This window comes from Myzus persicae, unplaced genomic scaffold, assembly GCF_001856785.1.
Source record: "Myzus persicae strain clone G006 unplaced genomic scaffold, MPER_G0061.0, whole genome shotgun sequence".
Taxonomy (NCBI): domain Eukaryota; kingdom Metazoa; phylum Arthropoda; class Insecta; order Hemiptera; family Aphididae; genus Myzus; species Myzus persicae.
Genome location: NW_019104255.1, coordinates 1 through 25833, shown reverse-complemented (window position 1 = coordinate 25833; position 25833 = coordinate 1). Strand labels below are relative to the sequence as shown.

General features: G+C 28.1%; 3 protein-coding genes across 3 annotated transcripts; 2 read left to right on the top strand and 1 right to left on the bottom strand.

Annotated features, from left to right (window-relative positions):
• The first annotated feature begins 440 nt into the window (after window positions 1-440).
• LOC111040496 (protein AF-9) lies at window positions 441-6467 on the top strand. Its single transcript, XM_022324428.1, has 4 exons — window positions 441-736; window positions 1015-1192; window positions 2724-2947; window positions 4147-6467. Exons 1-4 carry the CDS (start codon window positions 701-703, stop codon window positions 5563-5565), a joined length of 1857 nt encoding a protein of 618 aa, XP_022180120.1. The 5' UTR covers window positions 441-700; the 3' UTR covers window positions 5566-6467.
• Window positions 6468-9375: 2908 nt separating this feature from the next.
• Window positions 9376-11067, bottom strand: LOC111040483. Its single transcript, XM_022324414.1, has 3 exons — window positions 10661-11067; window positions 10440-10573; window positions 9376-9467 (listed from the first exon to the last, which is right to left on the bottom strand). Exons 1-3 carry the CDS (start codon window positions 10828-10830, stop codon window positions 9376-9378), a joined length of 396 nt encoding a protein of 131 aa, XP_022180106.1. The 5' UTR covers window positions 10831-11067.
• Window positions 11068-18095: 7028 nt separating this feature from the next.
• Window positions 18096-23622, top strand: LOC111040503 (chromatin assembly factor 1 subunit A-like). Its single transcript, XM_022324434.1, has 13 exons — window positions 18096-18327; window positions 18424-18667; window positions 19127-19450; window positions 19545-19630; window positions 19707-20046; window positions 20196-20403; window positions 21393-21571; window positions 21671-21853; window positions 21923-22061; window positions 22129-22278; window positions 22729-22912; window positions 22969-23118; window positions 23197-23622. The coding sequence occupies exons 2-13, from the start codon at window positions 18437-18439 to the stop codon at window positions 23450-23452; spliced, it is 2430 nt and encodes an 809-aa protein (XP_022180126.1). The 5' UTR covers window positions 18096-18327; window positions 18424-18436; the 3' UTR covers window positions 23453-23622.
• Window positions 23623-25833: the final 2211 nt, after the last annotated feature.

Below are 25833 nucleotides of genomic sequence, written 5' to 3'. Positions count from 1 at the left end.
CTGGGCTCAAAAATATAGAACACTGAACAGTAAACATAAACATTAGCAGTTGTAACGACTAACGACACAACGAATTCTAAAGCTACGAAACTACAAAAGCTTTACCTTTAAAGACTGTTAAAAGGTTTATTTTACACCTTACAAGCGGAATTCGCCCTGTAATTTATACTACCATACTATAAATGTTCCTTATTTCTATTATATACTATAGATTTAATTTTTGAAAAACATATTATTTTTATTATTAGGACACTTAAATAATAGCATGGCTTGTATATTTAAGCCATGAATAATAGTATATAAGCCATAATTAATGCTATTATGACCGTGACGGGCGACGGCCGTTTCCCGGGTAATTGTGCGAGTTGTGGCCACCCTGGATGATCAGCTGTTTGTTGTTTTCGTTTCAGATTTATTTACGTGCGTGCAGAAAGAGTGTTTTTATTTGGAAAGTAGATAATAATATAATATTACGACGTCTGTTATCTTATACGCGCTCGTCTGTCGTTTTGATTTTCAATAATTCGATCTGATCTGGAGCGAAAAAAAATTATAATTATACTCTCCAGTAATATTGTTTTTACGGAAGACCAACCAACGTCTGCCACTGCCAACCGGATTAAAGTGGTTCTCCTCGAGCACCAACCGTAACTGGAGTTTTTCAAATAACCACCCGCTGGTACGGTTACAATGATTCCAGATGATTCCAGATGATGAGTCTATGATGGCATTTCCAGTAAGTATTCCTTTGCAACCTCTACACTTCGTTGAGTTTCCACTCCCTGCCCGCAGTTGAGTAATTAGCTCAATATCAGGTAGCCAATTTTTTTGCACTCTTCAGTAGTATATGCATTGTTTGTCATCATTATAACCGTGTGCACTATACCGATGACCCGATACTACACGATCACTAGTAAACAGAGAAAACGACTGATTTTATGTTGAATTGGTGCTAGTGTTAAATGTATAGATTGCATACTTCATCTTTATTATATAAATATTTTTTTTTCACAGTACGTTAAAGTGATATTTGAAATTGGTCATGAGGCGTCTGTTAGAAACAAACGAACACCTGAAGGGTTCACTCATGACTGGGAATTGTTTGTTCGTGGTGCTGACAACACCGACATACATTTCTTTGTCGACAAGGTTGTGTTCCATTTACATGACACATTTCCAAATCCGAAAAGAGGTAAGTGGTATCTTCTTAAATGTATATCCTAGTCTTAAATAGACTATTGCATGATTTTATATTATTTCTCTTTTTAAATTTTATTGTTGAACAACTTAATATTGAAGTATTTTTCCACAAGTTTATAGTTAAAAAATAATTTTTAAAAATGTTCATGTGAAATGATATCTACTTTAAATAATTATCTATTCATGTTCTTATTAAATGAACAGTTAGTGTTTCCAATAAAATATACAATGTTATTTCACAAGTACCTTTCTACATTTTATATTAGAAGCTAAATCAAACAGTATTATAAATAACTAAAGTATTCAAACTATGTTACAGTATGAAAAATTATAAGACAAAGGAAAATAATTGTTGCTATTATTATACTGATTGATAAATAAAATGTCAAATAAATTCTAATAGCATACTAATCAAAGTTATTCTTCAAATAAATAGCAGTTTGCCTGTATAGAGGGTGTCCTGTGAGGATTTACCTATTGCGATATCTCCTAAAATAACGAAGATTTCATAATTGTGTTTTTTTAATAAGACTCACGGGACAAGAACTATATTTCATGTTCAACCATAGTGGCATCAAACATATGAAGCATGCTTCTATTTTTGGTGAATATTTTCAGTGGGGTCCTCTATTTCTCTCAAAACTTGAAAAAATATTAAAAATAAAATGTCAATATTTTCAGAATAATGAACACTACAAAATATCTTAAATTTTTTTAAAATAATTAAATAAAAAAATATATTTTTTAACTTTTGCTTTTTTACCTAAACATTAAAATAAATTAAAACATGAAATATTTGTAGTTCTTGGACCTGTGAGTCCTATTAAAAAACCAGAATCATGATGTATCCATTATTTCAGGAGATATTGCAGTGGGAATATCTTCGCGAGACACCCTGTATAATAATAATATAGTAAACATTCTTACATTTCTACATAATCAAATAAAAATATTGATAAGCTATTAAAATATAATTAAACACCATTTAAATATTTTGGATATTGTACATTTACAATGCTTAAAATTGTACTTTTAAAACATTTAAATAAGAAAATAAATATTTAATAACTGCAACACTACTAGTACTGTTATAAATTATAATACACGAAACTCACTATGTAAAAACTATATAAAAACAGAAAATTTGAAATATCAATGTTTGACCTATTAAAAATCTACTGCAATATCAAATAAACCATTTATCAAAATTGTTTTGAAAAGAAGGTACTTTTAGAACTGCTTTTTTAATAAAATCATAAAGTAAAACATAATTTGTATTAATTCATTTTGATAATAAAGTTTTAATACATCATATATAATTTAACTAAGGTATCTTCCAAAGATATATACGAGAAGTGTACCTCTACTCAAATAATAAATTATTCATGTGTTCTTGAAATTATAAAATATATATAATTTCCTAATTCAATATATTGTACCCTTTTGTGGTAGATATTATTACTATATGTTTATTTTAGTTTTAAATGAATCTCAGAAAATTGTTGTTTAATATTTGTTTTCAGTGGTTAAAGAACCACCATATGTCGTGAAAGAATCAGGATATGCTGGTTTTCCGTTACCTATTGACATCTATGTAAAAAATAAAGATGAACCAAGAAAAATTAGGTTTAACTATGAGTTGGTACTTCAAGAACGTGGTTCGCCGCCTATGTCTAGAGTCAATAGAGAAACCTATGTATTTAGCCCTTCAGAAGATTTCAGACGAAAACTTATCAAAGGCGGAGGAGTAAGTAAACTTTTTTACACCTACCTTCAATTTATCTACTAACTGCAATATGTTTGCCATAAATATTTAATTATCTATAAAATATATTGCCATAAATATTTAATATTTAATTATCTATAAAATATATTGCTATCTATGTTTATATAAAATTATTATAGATCCGTGGATATTCATTTTATATTTGTATTTGTATATCCAATATGCTTTCATCTGTAAAGTGAATCTTTTGTAAAATCTTTGGATCTTAATCTATTCTAATGTTAACATATAATTGTAGTAGGTAATACTAAAAGTATTTTTACTTATCATGTTTAAAAATTAATATTCAACATTAAAAATGTAATGATTAAGTTAATGAGCTTATAATGTTTCAAACCATTTAAATTATTAAATCTCAGTGGAATAACATCCTGTAGTTAACGACTTTGAGGAGTAAATTGAGAATCACAGGTGTTACTTAGAGAGCTTATTAGGAATGAAAAATTAAAAAATAAATGTATTAATTTCAGGGCAATGCTTTATATTTACATCTCACTTTTATAGTTTTATCACCATAATTTTCTCGATAAGGTATATATTACGTTTCTATGGCACATGTCAACTACACAATACTATAGTCGACTCTTGATATTTCAAAGTAATTGCTTGTCCCCTTACAAATCTTGCAGTAATTTGAATAAAATTAATGCATTTTAGTATACTCGGTAATTTGTAGTAACATTTTAGGGAAAACTAACCATCAACACACGAGAATACAGCCAAAAATGTGTTCACCAAAATGTATTTAATGTTAGGGTTAATATTTTACCCTACATTTGTTTATAAATTTAGTTAATCATTTCTGATAGCTATCAAATTATTATCATAGGTATTTTTTTTTCATAACTCAGTAATTTGAATTGGTTTATGCGCTCTTGATTTATCAACCCACTCAAGAATTCAAATTCGGTAATCCAAAATTGTTCATAAGTCCTGCCAATTTCAGATTATGGAGAGTTGACTGTATACATAATTAGTATTGAGTTATATCAATTATTTTCTTTATAATTTGGCATAGCCAGTTACATTGATTACAAATAACATAAATATGATTCTATGTTTTTCCTTGCAGCAGAGAAAATATCTTTGTATCTTATTTAAAAAAAAAAAACATTCCCTTTTTATCAAATAAATAAATATATTATACATTAATGTTTTAGACTAGTGTCTTATCTCATGATGGAACTGAAGCAAAAAACTCCACTTCAAGTTCTGCCATATCAAAACAAAAATCAATTACAAATACCAATCGATTGCCATCACCACCACCAAAAAAAAATAAAAAAGAAGATACAAAATTAAATAATACATTTGCCACACTTTTTGGGTCTCCAATACAGCCTTCAAAGTTACCACTGACTACATCAAAATCAACATCACAAAAGTTATCTTCCTCAGACAAATCGCAAGTTAAAATTAAAAGTAGCCCACATCATAAAGAGGATAAGAAAGATAAAGACAAAGAAAGAGATAAAGAGAAGAAGAAGTTGAAAGAATTATCTATAGACAAGGTGAAAAAAGATAAAGATAAAGATAAAAAAGAAAAAGAAAAAACTAAAGAAAGTTCTGAAAAATCAAAGTCTCTCAAACAAAGTAGTTCTAAACCTGAAAAGAAAGAATCTACTCATCATGAAAAAATTAAAGAAAAGTCCAATGACACAAAATTGGAAAAAAAAGAATTTAAGGACAAAAGCAAACGAGAAGATAAAGTAAAGGAGAAAAATAAAGATAAGTCCCATAAAGATGAAAAATCATATCATGAAACTAAAATTATTAAACAAGAAATAAAAACTGAACTTAATGATCAAGAAAAAAAGAAACATAAAAGTTCTCCAGAATCAATAAAAATAAAGTCTGATAAAAAAATAGAAAAATCTGAAAAATCATCTAAACCTCATAAAAGTCACAAGGAGCATAAGAAAAGAGACAAGAGAGATAAAGAAGAAAAATTAATTAAAAAAGAAGAAAAATCTAGTTTTGTCGAACAAGAATCTTCATATAAACACCTAGATGTACCTCAAACAGTTACATTAATAGAAGAGTTTCCAAAAGTTAAGGAAGAAGTATTAGAGTGTTTACCTCCTCCAAAAGCTAATTCTTCAAGAGTTCATGAACCTGAACTCGAGTCTGAAGAAGAATTTCTCTCTGAGGACAGTGAACCACCTTATCAACCACCAGAACCTCCAAAGCCTAAAGAACCAGAACCACCCAAAAAGAAGCTTTCTCCAGAAAATAATTTTATAAAAAAGAAAAAACGAAAAAAGAAGGAACGTGACACGGAAGAAACAAAACCAAAAACCAGCAGACTGGAAATTGCGGAACATGTACGAGAAACGTGTTCAGACATTTCTAGATCACCATCACCGTCACACAGTAACAACAAGTTCACTGATGAATATATTAACTCATTAAAACATCTTCAACACAAAATAATGATGCTAGAAGATGAAGACCTTCAAAGGGTAGTCACTGTAATAGCCGAAACTGGGCATTATGAAATAACTACAAAAACTTTTGATTTCGACCTCTGTGCTTTGAATGAAACTACTGTGAAAAAACTACAAGAACTTATTACTTAGTTTATTTATCATATAATTTATTCATACGCATAAATTTATATATATATATTTACATAAAAAGTCTAACTTTTATTTATTTGTTTAAAACTGATTACATGAGTAGTAGCAGACTTCCAAAAATAAATATTAATTACCTTTTGTTGGTATGATTAAATTGTATTGTGGACAAGGCTATATGACTGTATTTATATGGTATAATAAATGATATTACTGTTGTAAATAACAATGATTATGATGTAATTTGCGACGAAAATATATTGTCCAATATTTCCCTGTTATGGACTTATTTTTGAATCGTGTGAATTTTAATATGAATTGTTTTCTTTTTAGTAGTTGAATATTCTCTTAAATTAGATGAAGTTTTATTGTACAGAAATTATTTTAAAAGCTTTATTTTTAACTACACATATATTTTTTTTGTTTGGGAGGGGGGTTCAAAACTGCCAAAGAACTCCGAATGGTTGTTTAGAATTATTGTATGTATCATAATTCTTTAAATTTTGTATTCAAGTATTTTACATTGATGACTAATCATTTGTAAGTAATTAATTTACTTTATAAGTTATTGATTTTATTTATTTTTTTTGCCTAATTTTAGAAACAAGTATTGTTTGATGTTTTTGTTGCCTTTAAATTATAAATTATTTTAAAAATCATAATATCGCATTATGAATTCATTGTTTTTTTAAATTTTCATAATTTTACTTCTATATTGCTGTAATGAAATGTTGTATAGTTAATTTGTATAGTTTCATAAACAAACCGAATCATTAGTGGTATAATTAATTAATTAGAAGCAACTTGGTAACACACACTTCGAGAAATATAATATTTTATCACTAAGAATTGTTGCAAATCTTGTAACGACATATTTGGTGCATCATGGTGGGAGAGAAAGCAGACAAAAAAAATTTGCCGGAACCGGATTTATTGAATTTAAATATTAAAACTAATTTGTTCTATTTTTATGAAATGTTATGTATATTTCGTATATGTATAAGACCTACACTAAACGAATACCTAATTATAGATTTTTTTACCAATATTTGGTAGTTGGTTAAAAAAATAAAAATTAATTTTTTAAAAATTGTTTTCAAATTATTCCTAATTGTTCCAACATGAGTATTGACTTTTGATAAAACATATTAGAATGAAATTACGATTTCTTTCAAACGATCATAAAGTCGGGTCCACGCTAGAGCAACATAGAATATGAGACAGCAAAACCAGGACTTACGCATCAATAGTTGGAGTTGGAGTTAAGGGGGTGCAATTTCACTTTAATTTTGCAATTTCACAGCTTTAAAAAAAAAAAATCTATATTAAAAATATTTTATTTTGGACAACTATCTATTATAATACTTTTTTACATAATTATTAATTATCTTCTATAAATTATAACACTTATTTCTTAAATAATAACTGTAAACGCCTGGGTTTTTTCCAAATTCTTCTATTGAATTTTCAATGAATTTGGTATCCTCTTCTAGTCTCTTTCTATGTACATTTATCATATACAATCCGGACAATCGGTCGTCACCCATACTGGCTCTGTTCCAGGTCTTGACAATGCTTAAAGTACTAAATGAACGTTCAATACTGCAAGTTGTTGGAAGAGTTGCTCCGACCTTGATTATGTCAGCCACAGCCCACAGCTGGATAAAAATCGTTTGACATTTTGATCAAATCAATTTGGTCTTCTGAAAAACTAGTCATGGTTTGTAGACGGATGATTCGATCTTTGACTCTGTAGTGGAGAGAGACGTATTTCATCATCAAAACCTAACCTAAGGTTAAAAATACTAAAATATTAATTCATTAATAACTTATGGTATATTGGTAGTTATGTGATTGAAAACAATTCTGAGGGATACAGTCTGCCATCTTGCTCTATATAATATAAACTAAAATATTTCACTATTTTGTCAGAATTTGAAATTCAAACAGCTGTAAAAAATTAATTGTGATCATGTATTTTCGATATTTTTTCATTTCTGTAAGAAAAACATGAGAAATCACCTTGTATTAAATTATCAGACATTTTTACTCACAGACAACATAGTAGAAATATTTTTATTTTTCATACATAAGTTGAATAAAAACTAATAAATTTGATAATTTGAGTCTCTAGGGTTAGGTGTATTTATTTTTGAATTAGGCTCTCAACTAAAACTAGTTTAGAATAAATGTTTCCATTTGTAATGTACCTATTTATATTTTTGTTCACTGTTGAATTTGAAAAATACTGGGGACCTCTTCCACGTTCCACCCCGCCTATAAGTACAAACTAGGTGTCTAGATCTAATTTGGTACCAAAAACCTCTCAATCAGTACTATAAAAAGTGGCTGCGGACAAAAAACACACTCTATTTCAAAACAAAAAAATCATAGCTTCCGTTCAGAATCTAAAATTAAACGTTATATTATGATTTGACATAATGCAGTTTTATTTATATTTTAATTATATCATCTATACTATCACTTTATTTTATAAGCCCGGCTACCCATCGGGGGTTTTGCTTTAATTTATTAAAAAAATTTTAAAAAGTAAGTACAAATATGAGATAGGCAATTTCTGATTCCACCAACATTTTGAGGATCAGATAAAAATGTTTGGTATTTTAAACTTATAAACCAGGTATTTTGAGTTTTCGAGTTATATTTAACCATACCTTTCAAAGCAAATTTTCCTGACTTTTTGAAAGCACCATATTATTAAGCATACAAAAACACATTTTAAAATAAAATCACTTGGGTAACTTAGCACTTGCTGCTTTGGCTGCATTTGTTTCAATATTTCGTTATACTACATTCATCTATTATATCTTACTATCGCTTAGTCTTAGATCTCTAGAAAACCAATGTTAAATAAACGAATTGAAGTTTTCACAAAAAAAAAAAAATTAACCCAAGATAGGTTATTATATTTTTTTTTTTTTTTACAGGAAATTTACAATCTGTTCTTAACTAGAACAATAAGCAAATGTGCATATAGTATTTACATATGAATTTTTTGAGGGAAGAAGCCACCCATTGGTGACACTACCTATTTTGTGTACTTAAATTTTAAGTTAAGCTAATTTTAATTTTAAGACAGCATCTTCGCTTAAGCAGTCTAGGTGGATTACCTGGAATGGACAAGGTAGTTAGTGTTTTTTATCAGAAGATAGATTATAAGTATGTAATATATATAAAGGTATATTTTTTTCTTATTCTAAAAAAAAATAATATTTTACCTACATACTGTTATATTAAAAGAATCTAGTTAGTTATGTTACGCAGTTAAGTTCAAAATCTGCTTTAACTATAGCCTATAGGTACTTGGTTCAAAGTTGACGTTAAATATTTTTCTAATTATATTAATATTATTTCCCGACTAATTGATGTGAAACAATATTCCATTTTTGAGCTATTATAATTGCTTTTAACAGAAATGTATGATAATAATTCAAATATATATGCTTTTTATACAATTTATGGCACAATAATATGTCTATATAAATTTACAAAACCTTAATGGATTAAAAAAATTACAAAAAAATACACTCCCCCTTTAACGAGACATCATAGCCAAGACATCATATAAATGTTATTCAATATAACAATGCTCACTAGACGAGTTTAGCTAGTGACAACGTTTTAATTCTAAATTATGCAATAAATCAATAAATGTATTGTATTGGTTTTACTAGGAAGTTTTTTTTTATGTCGGTCATCAGCTTTTGGAGCTGAACAAATCGTCGCCCGTTCTGTTAGCAAAATTCGACCGTAAAAACATGCTTTCGTACTTCCCATTTTTCTCAGGTCTCGTTACTCGTAGAAACATGGTTTTTTCACCAAAATAAACGTGAGAAGTTCTTCTAGATGACTGCATGCCAGATTTTCGAATTTTTTTTTCAAACCTATTATATTTGCATTTGAAATTTAAGAAAATTGTTCAATTTTTAAAAAGATATATAAAACAGACAATAAAAGATATCAAAAATCTGGCACGCAGTCATCTAGAGGAACTTCTCGAGTTTATGTTGGTGAAAAAATCATGTTTCTACGACTAGCGAGAGCTGAGGAAAATGGAAGTACAAAAACATGTTTTGGACGTTTTGGTAAGAAAAATTACAAATTTACAGCCGTCATGTGCTGCTCTGCGGATTATAGCGGCAACGTTCTGAACAGTGTTCATACCATCACCCCGCGCTCGATCTTAACCATACCTCACCATAGATCAAAATTAGTTTTCATATCGCGACTCGCCAGTCGCCGTTTATAAATAGTCGGTACGAAAACACACAATAATGTTGATGATGGAATATTTGTTTAATTATTTTCATAATACCCGTATCGAATTTTATGTTGCATATTTCGTATAATATTATTATTTATTATTCTGCTCACCGTATTGTACACAAATTAAAAATCTCATCATACAATTGTAATAAATCGTTTAAAAAAACTACTATTTGAATAATTATTATTTAAACTTGTAGAGAATTGGAGGATAAATTTTTTTTTAGCGTTGACCAACCCGTATGAAATTTAAATTTGTATGAGTATGACAATAAAACCTTAGGTACATACGAATAAATTAAAATCCGTTGAATAAAGCGACCAGCGTAATCAATGTACAACGTAAATACGTAATTCGATAACTTTTAATAATTCAAATAATAGTATTTATTTTTAATTAGGAAGTAGATATATAACAGATTATTTATTTTTTTATTGATATATGATAATATTTTATAGTAGGTAATTATCATAATTACTAAATTACATATTATATAAATTAGGCACGGCCTATCAATGTATACTAATTTTAATCGACATTTATAGAAAGTTTTAATTTTTTTTTTTCATTTCTATGATTTTGTTTTTGCAGTCTTTGTGCAGGTTTTTGATTTTATATTTTCCAAAATATGTTGAAGATCTAAAATGGCATCTACCAACACTCAACAGCCTCTTTCCATACTGGGGATTTACTATTTCTGGAAGTAAGCATTCTGTGTAAAAACTGAAAATAAAATTGTACATGTGTATATAATTTTATAATAATACAAAAATTTAATTACTATACATTTAAAAAATAAATTTCAATTACACTTTTAACTTTTCAATCATTTTTTCGTGCCAAAAAGAATCATTGAATCTAATTATTTGTATTTCCATCCAATTCGCCAAATAAACGACAAAATAACAGAAATTTCGTTTTGAAATTTGCATGTGTCCTTGAACTTGATAATAGTAACTATGGTTCACTTTTAATTCCATTTTCCCATTTTCACTGAGACGACAGAAGGATAACTGAAATTAAATATTATAATGAGAACATTTTATATTTCAGATACAAATGCGACTAATGTATTGATATTTCATTTATTTTTTAATTGAGTACACTATAAGTAATTGTAATAATTCTTTGATCTTCCACTATAGTAACTACTCTAGTAGAAAAGTGAATCTACCAAACGCATTGAAGAGGTAAAATTTAAAAATTCCCGGTAGATTTCAAAAGCTTTAGAAAAAACAAAAACAAAAATTAAGAAAAAACTGTACTCCTTACCCAAAATCAATTATTGAAACGGATAATAATAATTTGATTTATTTATTTTTTTTAATTTATAAATTTTACTGGGGGTACTTGAAACTTTTAAAGTATATCAAATTAAATTTTTTCAGAGAATCGTTTTTTGTGTACATAATAATTCACTTGCTTTTTTACTGTTTATAGCTTCCAAAAATGTCTTAGCGTCTTTTACTCCAAATGCATGGGCATTTAATTTCAACAATAAAATCATCATTGAGATGCAAGACCGTCTATAAATTATAAAAAAACGAAATTAGCAATGTCGATTCAATTAATATTTATAATTATGTACTATAGGCATTAAACGTATATTTTACCTGGAGAAGCTGCTAAATAAGGAAAATGTTCATCAATAATAAGTCCACATTGATTCACTTTACAATTTTATTTTATTTCCAATGCGACGATAGCTTGTGGTTCAATGGCTTTACCATAATCTGTTGCTTTTGAAGAAAATATCCTACACATTTTACTATAAACCGTATTTTTGCACGATGTAATTGGCCGAAGTTTACAAACGCAGTCAAAATTTGACGCGGTGAGCCGATTTCTACGTTCAACGTGCCAAATTTGAGAGTTTGCCTGTTCCCTTGTTTGTTCTTCAACGGCTAACCGTTCATGTCTATTCAGCTGTAATGCATTAATAAAATTTTCTTTAGTTTTTTCTAATACTTCTTTTAAAATATTATCTTCCGGCAATGGTTCAGCTAAACCATAATGTTGATCCGGGCCAGTATTAAATATTTTTTCTGAATTTCTAGAGAAAAGAAGTTTTTTAGATTTTGGCTGGTATCTTTTCTTTTCACTAGATCTTAGAAATTTTTTTCCTATTTCTCCTATAGAAAAAACATGTTAATTTTGTATAAATGTTTTGTACAAATAAAATAATAACTATATATTATACCTACCTAATAATAAGTATAATTAATAATATCATGATCATTATATTAAGTAGGTACATCAAATTGTTTAGAATAAAAATAAATGTATAGTATTCAGTATTCACCTGGACTTATTTCATTGACTAGGTATATTTTTATGCATCAAACGAAGAAATTGTCCACCCGAGTTGGATGATATAACCGCAGCTTCAACTCGAGCATTATACAAATTTCTTTGTGAATAATTTATTCGTTTACCCGCTAAATGTTTATTAATTACACTATTGAATTGTTCACACACGTTATTGTCCACATTCATCAGTAAACTATCAACATTTGCGACTAAGCTAGTTATTATTTAGAATATGTCGCTCACAAGCCCTGATCGCTTTGCGTCTTCAATCATATTTTTTTCATTTGCCTGCGGACCTTTACAAAACTATATTATTCACATCGATCATGGACACCCAAAATGTGTCGAAAACTGTTATTTATATCTTGCCATAGTCCTTAAATAATATACGTTGTTGTACAATATTGAATCATTTTAAATGATACCTATTACAATATAAGATGATTAATGTAATAGGGTAAATATTTAATATCATACAATACTATTCACTACCGCCGCACGAATTATTTAATCATAAATTATATAAATATCACTGCAGCAGTATTCTTAGTGTCGTTAGTGTTCTTTCACAGTTCGAGCTCAGGTTTGAATTCATGTCGTAATACAATAGAAACACGGAAACATCAAAAATCAGGTAAGATATCTTATACTAGTATTATAGTAAATTATTGAAGAATTACATTTTTTTTATAATTATTTTTAGTTATAGGAAGTAACTCATTCGTAATTTTATTATTTGTTTAATTAGAATTTGTAACTCAAACAAAACCTACTCACTAACACTACCTAGATTTCAGAAAATTAAATTACTTTGTTATAAATAATTATATTTTACCTATTTATTTTACAATGATTTGTATTTTTTATTTTTTGAGCATGTATACAATATACACTGTACATACGATAAATAGCCAAAATAATTCATCGATTCCCAACTTCAGTATTTTTTCTGAAAACTGAAAGTGAATTATACGTCTCAACGAATTCAAATACTAAGTTAAAACACCGGATTAAAAAATTCAAATAAAATGTTTGTGTGCTTATAACCGTCATTACTTATTTGGGTTAATATTGGTTAATAGTTTAATAGGAGTGTTAAAAGGACGCTACACCCGCATGTGTTGTCTCAGTCTTACAAGTTACAGATGTACGACATACTGATTATTTAAATATTAAAGCGCTTCAAAATTCAAATAGGACCAATTACGATATTATGTCCTAAGTGCCATGCAAAAAAATGGAAAGATGAAACCAATGGATTTTGCTGCGCTGATGGTAAAGTTGTTTCACAACAATTTGAGGATCTTCTATAATTAATTTATTTTTATTTTTATTTAATTTTTTATTTATATAAAGCAAGAAAAATTAATATAATTATTTATACATACATTGTATTTATCATATTATATATTATATATATAAGTTTGTGTCGTTTATATTTGGTACATTTAACGGGTAACGAAGTACACGGGATCAGCTAGTTTATAATAAAATAGAAATTCCTATTACAAATTTAAAAATTGGTTTTAGACCAAACTTGGTTTAAATGTAAAATGTAAAATAGTTACATTTATCTAGGTCAGCGTTTCTTAAACTGTGTTCCGTGGAACCCCAGGGTTCCGCGGGGGTCACTTCAGGGTTCCCCGAAACTTGTGGTTTTTATTCAAAATTTTAAATTTTGGCACATAATTATAACTTTTATTGCAAACATTCCTTACATAAAATGACGCATTGAAAGTATTGAAACAATGTAGTGGTTCTAATTGTCGAGCTGTAATAATTTATTGTTAAGAGCTCAATAAAAAACAGCTAAAAAAAGTTGGGGGTCCACGGTGAAAGTGCACATAAAAAAGGGTTCCACGGATAAAAAAGTTTAAGAAACGCTGATCTAGGAAACCATTTATTGATTAAGTACCCATGAACAATTTAAAATACTATGTTTTGCGATTTTCAGAAAACTAGTAAATATAGGCAATATATACGAAATGCGATATTCGTTATTAAATTATTATAATACTGCTAGAGAAGTTGTTTGGCAAATAATGCTAGGTACTTGGTACCTATTAATTATTCCTATTAGTTATTACTCATAGGTAAGTTGCAACTGTTCTTACGTACGTTAGGTATTCAGTTTTGTTGTGAACACGTCTATGGTCTATATTTTATATTGCTTTTGGTTATATTTATACTTGCTTGTGATAATGCGAGCAGTAAATTATCAGGTAGGTATACAATATTTTAAGAAATAATTTTACATTGGCAATTTGGATTAATCAAAACCAATTAATGATTAATGATAGGGTTACAAGTAAAATCGTATTGAATTCTCTTTAATTTGATCATATAATTTGTCATGTTTATAGTATTGTTGTTATTATTAAGCAACCAACTACAAAATCGAACTACAAGAAACACTTTTAAAATGATGATGGTAATGACTAATGAGTGACTCATTACCGTAATGTTCACATGAAGATTGAAAAAAAACAAGTGTTCGGGTTTCGAACTTTCGAAGAATGTTTTATTTGGATTTTTGTGAATTCGCTTGTTTTGATTATCATTTGTGTTACACGGGTTTCGGATGTGTGATTTTGTAAGGAGTTTTAAGATTGTTAGGAGTTCCAGTTAATTTGGGTGTAAGGCAGTGTAATGGTGTGGAACGCCATTACAGTTTTCATATTTTTATAATTATAATATTACGTATAGTATTATAAAGTATAAACTATGCAAATATCATAGATGCGCGTGTCATCTTTTATCCATTCTGTAATATCACAATAAAATGTTTGTGTGCTTATAACCGTCATTATTTATTTGGGTTAATATTGGTTTAATAGTTTAATAGGAGTGTTAAAAGGACGCTACACCCGCATGTGTTGTCTCAGTCTTACAAGTTACAGATGTACGACATACTTAACTGTTTTGCTCGAAATAGAACCACCCAAGCTGTAGTCCAAGCTAAGCAATCAAATTTTCATAATATTAAGAGGAGAACATCTACTGTGCCTCATCGTTTTTATTTTTTTGATATCACAAATACTTGAAAAGTTCTTATTGATAAAAGTGTGAAAATTTGGTGGCTTAGCTTGGAGTGCTTGGACTACAACTTCAGTGGTTCGATTTCGCGCAAAACAGTTTTTGCTATGTCGTACGTTTGTAAGTTGGAGACAACACACACTGATGAGGCGTCCTTTTAAGGAGTCTAGAAAAAACATAATTTTTTATTGAAGTCCGAGCCCCCATACAATTCTTAAGCTGAAATAGAAAATTAATAAAAATAATTTATGTTACCTATCTATCTATCTATCTATCTATCTATACTATTATATAAAATGGTAAGGGTTTTCTTAGACCGCGCTAACCGAGAAAACTACCAAACCGATTTGGCTGAATTTTTTTACTGTTATACTTGACAGTCTGCTGGAGGTTATAGGACCACTTTTGTTTAGAAAAATCCACCAGAAAGTAGGAAATATGGATGTAAAAAATACAACAGTGGCGCAATCTGTATAGAAAAAAATAAACTAAATAATAAAAAGTTGTTGTTGTTGCAGATTAAAATAATAATAGTTGCTATTGGTTAATCGGGCATGTTTGTTGATTTGAGTTATTATTTTTCGTGAATTACGTGTACGCCATTTACGAGCATAATTTTAGCTTACTTTTTGATTATTCTTATGAGTTAAATTTCGGGTAAGTGGCTAATTTATCATCATGCCAAGAGCGCCAAGAGCATACATTGGCAGAAGAACTGCCAATGCTANATAATTTAATTGTTACCACGTAACAGCAGCTAAAATCCTATGATTAAGTTGAAACGGTGGAACACGATTGCGTACTTTTTAGTTTTTACCTTTTTATATTTGAGAAAATATAACATAAATGCTCATCTTTTTCCTTTTTTCTTGGAGCAAACACAAATATTTAAGTAAATATCAATTCAAAAAATACAAAAAAATAAAAAAATAATAATACCTACATCAGTTATTTTAATTTTATTTTTGAATAAATTTATACGTTATTAATTATTATTATTGTCGTCGTCATGAGTGTATTTTAATTCTTTATTTTTATAAATGAACTAGCTGATCCCGTGCACTTTGTTGCCCATTAAAAATGCCAACTCTATACGAGACTCGATGGTGATAATGCGAGCAGTATATTATGCCTACCTGCTATGTATTATTGAAATAATATGTTTTATATTTATTTTGATTGCGGACACGTCGATGCTATAAGCGCAACTCAGCCACCTTGGTAGGCAATGTGCCAAAATTCAATTGTATGCATGCTTATATCTGATCTGCACGACGAACCACTGCGGGCAACCAATAAACAAAAAAAATAACCATTTCTACTAAATATATTTATATTTCTCCTATAACCAATAGCAACCGTATATTGTATATAAACAAATATTTTCTTCGTAAATCTTAAAATCTCTGTTTGAGCAACTCCCCGGGTCCAATAGTGAATCTAAATCATGCAGGATTGTATCTTGTTAGATTAGGTAGTAAAATAAAATAAAATAAATTAAAATTGTACTCTGGAAGTTTTTCTGGTAACGCCAACAACGGAAAATGAATAATTATCGAATAATCATATTTCATATAGATAAAACCTAAATTGTATCTCTACTATCGACTATTGCGTTCTATGTAAAGAGAATATTACCTACGGCTATAAATAAAATCGAACGGAATAAAAACGATACGAAAATTATCACTTTACAAAATTTAAACTTTACTTTATATAGTGAAACATATAATATTAATACCTAATATTCAATACACGACATAATATTTCTCTATGTTGATCCATTTGTTTGGTGTTGGCTGGGGCCCATAATTTTAACGATTAATTGTCATATGAACAATTTTATAAAGCTAAAGCTTGGTGTCCTAGCTAGCTTTTTCAATTCTAAAAAACATTCCGGAACGCAAATCATCAAAAAAATTTTAAAAAACGGTAACATTTTTTTCCGTAAAAACCTTCTACTGGAAATTACTAACATAAAAAAAAAATTGAGCCAAATCGGAAAAGTCATTATCAACTGATGAATTGTTATGCGTTTTTGCCTCAATTTTTATATATATAAATATCGGCATGTTATTCCTTTTTATTACTCGTAATAAGTAATAACTATAATGCATTATTTTTTTTTTTTTTTTAATTTTAGATTCGTAGCGGAGAGATGAATGTGTTGATTTTACAATGATATGTGTTTTATATTTATTTTTTTGTGTCTGTCATCACGGTTTCTTGCAGTAAAAGTACCTCGATTTTCTTCAACAGCATCTTTTCTGATAGAAAAGTGAATCTATTTGATGCATTCGAAATGTCAAAATTTAAAATTCCCAACATTTTTCAAAACCAACAAAAAATTAAGAAAAAACGGGAATATTTACGCAAAATCAGTTTTCAAGAAGATCGAATTTTTTTTAGTGTAACTCTAACAAAAATGACCGTAGATACATGCAATTTTCACTGAATATTTATGTTAGCATTTTCTATACACCATAACATTTTCAATATTTTGATTTGTGTCGAACTATTTATAGGCATATGCAATTTTCGATTATTATTTGTTTTTTTTAAACTTAAGTTGATAAATATATTCACTTGGTCAAAAAACTTGTAAATGTAATTCAAAGTTCCTTGAGAGTTGTTGTTAATGGAAATTTAAAAAAAATGGAGCCTCTCGTGTACACAAATCATGAACGTATTAAAGTATGTTCATCAACCAGATGAATTAGTACTATATAGTTGACTTCATAAGATATAAAATAATGAAATAATTCCGCGTTTTTCTAATTTCATGGATAAAAAAATTAAACGTACAAATTTGTTGTATTCCAAGACGAGATGGGGTTTTCGCGCCTTTTCTACTCGGCAATACAATGCATTGTTAGGTTACAATTCTCTCGATAAGGTAAACAGACTGGGAGACGGCAAATCACAATACGAAATAATAAGTATTCTGTACTTTAGTGTTCTATAGTCTGAACTTCAGCTGTCCATGGTGTATCAATCAACAATCATTGGTCAATACACCTTAATTTTGTCTGTACTCTATATTACACTGTGTAGTACTGCTATGTTCTAAACACTAGTTCAATAAATACAAAATTTTAAATATTAAATTAAATTTTGTTTTTGTTCTTGAAGTGAGTTTGTTGTCACTAAATGTTGTGTTCCTAAATCATTGACATTTCATGTATCATTGAATGAAAAATTAAACTTGGGAATTTCGATTTTCACAGTATCTGGATAGCCATGTCCAGCAGCAAATCCATTGAAAAGTCTGCCAAGAAGATGGTTCAAAAGTGTCTACCTTTCAAGTTGGCGAATTCGCCTGGTGACGATGTAAATTCTAAGTGTCGTAAACGGAAACTTAGTGGCACCGAAAATGACGAAACGAGAGTTGAAAATCCTAAAGTTGAACTGCTCAACGGAGGGACTAAGTGTTTTATTAAATCTGAAGATGAAGATAAGAAAAAAACTGAGGTAATGAATAGTTTACTACATTATTTGCTATAACTGTGGTGATTTGCATAGATTATTCTCTTTAATTTAAATTGTTTATCTATTATTTGAGCCAAATACAATTCTTTATACATGTATAGATACTTAACACAAGGTAAGTATAATATTATGTTTTTAATAATTTATTGTATAATAATTTATATTTTATATGATACTACAAAATAATTTTAATATATTCTAAAATAATTAACTGTTTTAGTAATTTAGCCATAATTTACAAATAATAATTAATATAATTATTTTATTTATTAAAATACTTCCTGCTTACACAATTCACTCAAAATATATTATCCATGACCAAAATTAATATTTTTTAAAAATGTATGTTAAATTATTATTTTTTTACTTTTCAGAATTCTAGTCTGCTTACTATTTTACCAAATGTATCAAGGATTGTCTAATATTTTTATTTTATCACAGGAAACAAGTGAAGATTGTGTGGATGCTAAAGAATCTGTTACTTCAGTTATAACTTTGTCAGACTACATAATTGAGAAGGTGTATGAAGAACAAAATGATGGGGATACCTCAAAATTTGATGAAAGTATCAAAGATGTTGATGATACTATTTCTAATTCATCAGATACAGATATTGCTTGTAATGATACATCAGTTAATTCAACTTCGGATACTGGAATATTAAAAAATACTACACCACCTTCAAAGAAGCTTACTTCACAACAACTATTAAAAAAGCAAGAATCAGCAAAAAAAAAAAATGAAGAAAGAGAAAGAATCAAACAGGTAAGTTGTATTTTATACATTACTTCCCAGGCAATAAATTGCATTACAATGTTTTTGAGTTGTTTTTTTTTTTAACAATGTTGACCCTTAATAGGAAAAATTAAAAGCTCGAGAAGAAAAACTCAAAGAACAAGCTGAAAAGCAACGTTTAAAAGAACTAAAAAAAAATGCTGAAATCGAGTATGAATTATATATATAATATAATAAATGTATAAATAAATATCTGTATCTGTATAAATATAATTATAATTTTTAGAGCTAAACGACTACGTGAGTTAGAAAAAAAACAAAAAGAAGAAGAAAAAAAAGCTAAAGAGTTGGAAAAAGAACTAGAGAGAAAACAAAGAGAAGAAGAAAAGAAAGCTAAAGATTTGGAGAAAGAAAAAGAAAGAAAGCAAAAAGAAGACGAAAGAAAAGCAAAAGAATTAGAAAAACAAAAACAAAAAGAGAAAGAAGAAATAGAAATAAAAAAAAAAGAAAAGATTAAAGCTGCTTTTGTCGGGTTTTTTAAACCAAAAAGTTTGAATTTGGATATTTCTAAAAAAGACGAAGAGATCATTAATCAAGAACTAGAAACTTATTTCATGCCTTTCCAGGTAATTTGTAATGATTAGTTTACTTTTTACGTTAGCATTGTTAATACTCATATATATATATATATATATATATATAACTATTGAGTACTCACTGAAATATGTAATTTAATACATTTTAATATTTACTCTTTTTTAATTAAATTTTATAGACTAAGCAAGATATGAAAATAGCACCATTATGTAGAGCATATTTAAATAGTGATACTAAAAAAAATGTAGATAAATATATGAGTCACTGTGAACAAAATAAAGACTTATTATATTTAAGTTTATTAAAAACCAAAAAACACAAGCCTTCTAAGTCTGATGCAACTTGGCCCATTCATGTTGAAAATGATACAGATGTCATCATAATTGGTAAGTATTTTAATTTATGTACTTATTAACATCATTAACAAAAAAAGTTATTCTGTAATCAAAATAATATTTTAAGCTTAAGGGGATCGGTGGTAGACAGTTTTTAAAGAGTTTGAAATAGGCAATTTTAAAATTGCATATATGTGAGTCTTTTAAATGTGTGAGTAATAAGTGATGATTAGTGTGTGTGACTATGTATAAAAGAAATAGCTGAACCGCATATACACATCATCTACTCGGAATTGTACTAGTGAACAGTTAACAATTTATGCTCATTTGTATGCACTTTTTGTCCATTCTACCAATCGACCTAATAATGCTATAATATTTTAGCAAACTGATCTAAATTTGTTATAATGCTTACCTGAGATCGGTCAGTTCACATATTAAGAATTCTGAATTCAATTCAGACTAATCAACTTTTGAAAATTCCAAAATTTCAAAATATTCAAACTAAATTTATTGTTGTCGAGGGGTTGAAATTGGTATGTTTTGGCTAAAATAACTGTCCTCTACTGATTCCCTTAACCCTTATAACTACTAATACAAATTGGTAATAAATAATACATCTAACGCACATAAATAGTTTCCTACAAATTTCAAAATTATTAGTAAATTAAATTCTTATATCTATATAATTTTATATTTAGTTTAATAGATTCATCAATGTGATTTATAATTATATTAAATTTGTTCTACAATATAAATTCAGAAAGTCACTCAGTATTCGGTATTAATACAAATTACTAAATTTAAAATGAATATGATTATATTTAACAAATATTAAATGTGGTTGAGAAAGACTTAAAAAGTATAGGAGTGAGCAATTGAAAATACATAATTAAAAAGTGGTATGAAGTTTGGAAGGCTATAAAAACTTGTAGGGTTATATTACCCAGAGAGACAAAATACATATTAATAAGATAATTGTATACTTTATACTATAATTTGAACAATAATAATTTGGGAATTCTTTAAAATTTATTTAGAAACAGGTTCAACTAATGATGAGAATGTGAATAAAGTTGATACTACTCTTAAGAACAATTCTCAAAAATGCCGTTGGAAACTGTTGCAGTTTGATGAAAACAAGCGTCCTCCCTATTGGGGAACATGGAGAAAAAAAAGTCTTTATGTAAAACCAAAGAGACCATTTGCTTGTGATAAAGTAGGAGCTATTATTTATTTCTTACAAACATTATTATTAAACATAATACAACATAACATATTTGTTTAACTTTGTCATTTTTAATTTAATTTTAATTAGATAATGTTTGACTACGAAATTAATTCTGACGATGAGTGGGAAGAAGAAGATCCTGGTGAGAGTATACATGGTACAGATAATGAAGAAGAGCCTGAAGATGATTATGAAGTTGATAATGATGTTTTTGTTCCGCATGGATATCTAAGTGATGAAGAAGGTGACAATAAAGGCAATGACAATGATGTTAGTATATAATTTTTTTAATTTTATAAAAAAAAAATTTGATAAATGAAAATTTTTATTATTTTGAAGACTAAAGAAGTACGAAAAGAAAAACTAAAGCTTCTAGGGGAAGAATTTGAAGCTGAAATCAAGAAAAAAACAGAACGTATTAAGCCAAGGCTAGTTGGTTGTATATGGATACCAAATAATGTTACCAACCCTGAAAATGGTAAAATTTGAAATGTGAAATTTTTTAAATTATTATACCATTTTTTAAAAATAAATATTAATTTCAGTGAGTAAATCTGTAGCTGACACATTACTAAAATATCGTTGTGTTTGGGATGAGGAAGAGCCTATTATAACAACAGCACAGATCAAAGTAGATTCACCTAAGGACCCAAATTCTACTGAAAACAAAAAGACTAAAATACTTCCTGATTCAAGTACTATTACTAATATTATTAAAATTAATAACAAAATATATTTTTTCAATTAAGTTATTTCATTATTCTTTCATTGTAAAGTTAAGTTTTAGAAATTAATAATCTGATAAAAAGTTATTATCTAATTTATATTACAATAAAAAAGTATTAGATTTTAGAAGTTTTAGAAATTCACTTTCTGGAATTTATAATTAATTATTTATTTTTTATGAGCATGTGTATTGTGTTAAAGATACTGAATTATTTAATATTTTGATAGATTTTGTATTTAAAATATTTGTGGGTAAGGCATGTGGTCTTAAGTTATTGTTAAAAATGTAATAGTTTATTTGCAGTAAACTAATTATGAAATCAAGTAAATTAAAATCAAAATGTTTCTTCAGTTGTATAACTTATCATATATTATTTATTAATTGTCATCAATTACTAACAGTTTTTGAATTTTTTTAGTTATTCCAGACTTAATTACATTTATACACGGCAATACAATTAGCATGAAATTGGCTGTTAAGAATTTTATTGATGAACTGGTCAAAAATGGCCGAAGTACTGATGATAATAACTCTATCTCTTTATCAACAGTTAAGAAAACCATAAAATCTATTGCAACAAAATCTACTCATATTGCTCCTTGGTAATACAATTATCGTTAAATCATTAAACAATTTTTTAATCATATTTTGTATATAGGTCTGTAAGTCAGGAGAACTTTATAAAATATGGAGTTGAGTATCCTACAAATGTTGAAAATGAAGTTCAAAAACCAAAATCTTCCGTAAAAAAAATAACTAGTTTTATGACACCTCAAAGTCAAAAAGCAAAATCCAATTTATCTGAAAAGTAATTTTTTATCTTCTTTGTTTTTTCTTTTACACACAATGTCTGCTTGAAGCTACTACATTAAAATTTGTAAATTAGGTCGTGTGGTGAAATGGATCAAAATGTGACTGAGTTTAAGAAAGATGTTTTTATTCCAAAAAATCTTTTCAACAATAAGGAGAGTACAAAACCTCAAGTAATGGACATAATTAAGGAAGGACAAAAAGTTAACATTATCGGAGGGAAAAAAAGGATTACACCTATTCTTTTATCACCAAAGAAAAAATTAAAAACAATGGTGGACAGAAAATTCAAAGAGAAATCTTTGAGTCCTGACCTAGAAGAGGTCTTGTGAAGATATACCTTTCCCTAAAATTAAAACTGTATGAAATCCATTACAATTTCTACAAAACGTGGGTATCTACAATTAGTATTGTTAATACGTTTGTTTATATATTGTTTATACTATTCCAATTATTTTAATATTTATAAGTTTTATTTAATGAATATAAGAATTTTTTTATAGTTTTATTGTATTGTAATTTGTAACATTGAAGTTACATAACATAATTAAATAATAAATTTAAAGGAACCTTTTATGAATAGCTTTATTTTTCTAATAGTGTCTGATTATTTTGTGGTAATTGTGGAATTTTTATTTAATTTGTTGTTAACATAAATTATTGTATAATATCAACTACCTATTAAAAATATAAAACAATAGCAATTATAATAATTACAGAAACAAAAAGAACGCTAGTAAAGCTCATACATTTAAACTTTTTAACCTGTCTGAAGTATAAAATTTAAGGTAGCTTTTATGAATAACACATTTATGAACAAGCATTCTTATCTTATCATATCTTGCTTGAAATAATTTAAATACTAAAAATAATGTGTTATAAAAATGTTTCATTAATGAATTAAATATTATATATTGTTAAATAATTATTAATTATCAAAGTAAAATCTAAGCCCAGAACAGAGCTGTACAGACGATACTTTTAGATGAAATCCATGAACATTCATTATTATCTAAGGATACATTGTATTTTTTAATATACTTAGTAACACATTGCTAAGAAGTTCTTGAAAATGTAATGCAGTGCATGAATTTAAATGAGCTTGGTAAGTTAAGGTTTGGAGAAATACGTTTGCAAGAACCTTTGTTAATGTCAGTGAATATTTTGTTTACTTTTGTTGGGGTCTAAGGACCCCCACATTAATTTGCCCCTGACTCCAAATACCTTTGGTTGGCCCTTGGCGTTTGGTTAGTTTAAATTGTATTGAACCTAATCAAACGCTACTAAACAGCGGGTGGCCCGTGGCCACTGGAACACTGTTCAACACGGTATAATTCAATATTATTTTATTTTTAAGAGGATGCCACATCCGCATGAGCTATCTCCGCGCGTCTTACAAACGAACAACATAGCTAAAACTGTTTTGCGCGAAATACCTTGAACCTTTGAAGTTGTAGCACAGATTAAATAACCAAATTTTCACATATAAACAAAAGAACATTTACTGTGCAACATCGTTTTTATTTTTTCGATATCACGATTACCAGAAAAGTTATTCAAATTTGAAATTATGAATTTTTAAGCAATTTTACTAGTATTTGTGATATTGAAAAAATAAAAACGATGTTGCACAATACATTTTTTCCTTTTAATACTATGAAAATTTGGTTGCTTAGCTTGGACTGCAGCTTCTGTGGCTCTATTTCGCGCTAAACAGTTTTTGCTATGTTGTGTACGTTTGTAAGACGGAGACAACTCATGCGGGTGTGGCGTCCTCTTAATCGTGCCGGACAGAGGAACAGCGCCGTGCGACGAGTCGGGTGGCGAGCCCCGAGCTGTACCAAGTATCACCCATTCCCACAGCATGTCTATGATACCCTATGATATTAAGCCAATTTAAGCTAGAGAAAATAAATGATTTAATTGTAAGACCAATTTATCATTAATCAGTATTCCATGACCCATGTTCATAAATAATAATAATAAATGACCATGATGAAACGGCGCAATGGGTAGGCTATTTAGCTGCACCACTGACCTGGGTTCATTAAATACTTCATTCCTGGTGATACTTAATTATTATGGTTTGTTCAACTAGTTTGAAGTCTAATTTACCCGAAAGTCTACTTAATTTATGGGAATTTAGCTTAAACTTTTTAGTAAAATATTATCGAAACGTACATTTTTTTCTGGGAAGAATTCACAACCAAAAATGTCGAAAATAAAGTCCAACAAAATTTGAGACTGCTAAAACAATAAATCTAAAAACATAAACTCGACGTTCTTATTCTCAAAAAAAATTTACTCACATACGATTAGACTGTTGAATACTTGGAGTACAGTGCTATAGCGTTGTAGAACTTAGAAAATTTCAACCAGCGAAAATAATCAGTCTAGCCCTATTCTCATATTATCTTTCATATTTTACACAGGGACCTACTAGTAGATCTAGAATTGATGAGTACATCAGTTCTTTGATTTCTGTTAACTAAGGTCATAGGCGCAATTTGGGCTAAATTTATGGGGGTGCTAGATTTATGTGGACCAAAGAAACTCTGATTAATTTTTTTATTGAGTTGAATGAGCTTCCATTAAATATATAATATTGTATTATCCCCTGAGCAATTATTGTCACAAATTTTATTATCAAGTATCAACTAATATTTTACATTTTATTAAAAATGGTTTTATTTTTGAAAATCCAAATTATTAA

Excerpts from the sequence above, each read along its gene's own strand:
- LOC111040483 (XM_022324414.1), bottom strand. The coding sequence starts at position 10,830 with ATGGAATTAAAAGTGAACCATAGTTACTATTATCAAGTTCAAGGACAC. Across the intron at positions 10,574-10,660 it reads ATGATTGAAAAGTTAAAAGT|TTTTTACACAGAATGCTTAC; the intron begins GTAATTGAAATT and ends TTTTATTTTCAG. Across the intron at positions 9,468-10,439 it reads CAAAAACCTGCACAAAGACT|GTTTGAAAAAAAAATTCGAA; the intron begins GCAAAAACAAAA and ends CAAATATAATAG.
- LOC111040503 (XM_022324434.1), top strand. The coding sequence starts at position 18,437 with ATGTCCAGCAGCAAATCCATTGAAAAGTCTGCCAAGAAGATGGTTCAA. Across the intron at positions 19,631-19,706 it reads AAAAAAAATGCTGAAATCGA|AGCTAAACGACTACGTGAGT; the intron begins GTATGAATTATA and ends TATAATTTTTAG. Across the intron at positions 20,047-20,195 it reads CTTATTTCATGCCTTTCCAG|ACTAAGCAAGATATGAAAAT; the intron begins GTAATTTGTAAT and ends TAAATTTTATAG.
- LOC111040496 (XM_022324428.1), top strand. The coding sequence starts at position 701 with ATGATTCCAGATGATGAGTCTATGATGGCATTTCCA. Across the intron at positions 1,193-2,723 it reads ATTTCCAAATCCGAAAAGAG|TGGTTAAAGAACCACCATAT; the intron begins GTAAGTGGTATC and ends ATTTGTTTTCAG. Across the intron at positions 2,948-4,146 it reads AACTTATCAAAGGCGGAGGA|ACTAGTGTCTTATCTCATGA; the intron begins GTAAGTAAACTT and ends TTAATGTTTTAG.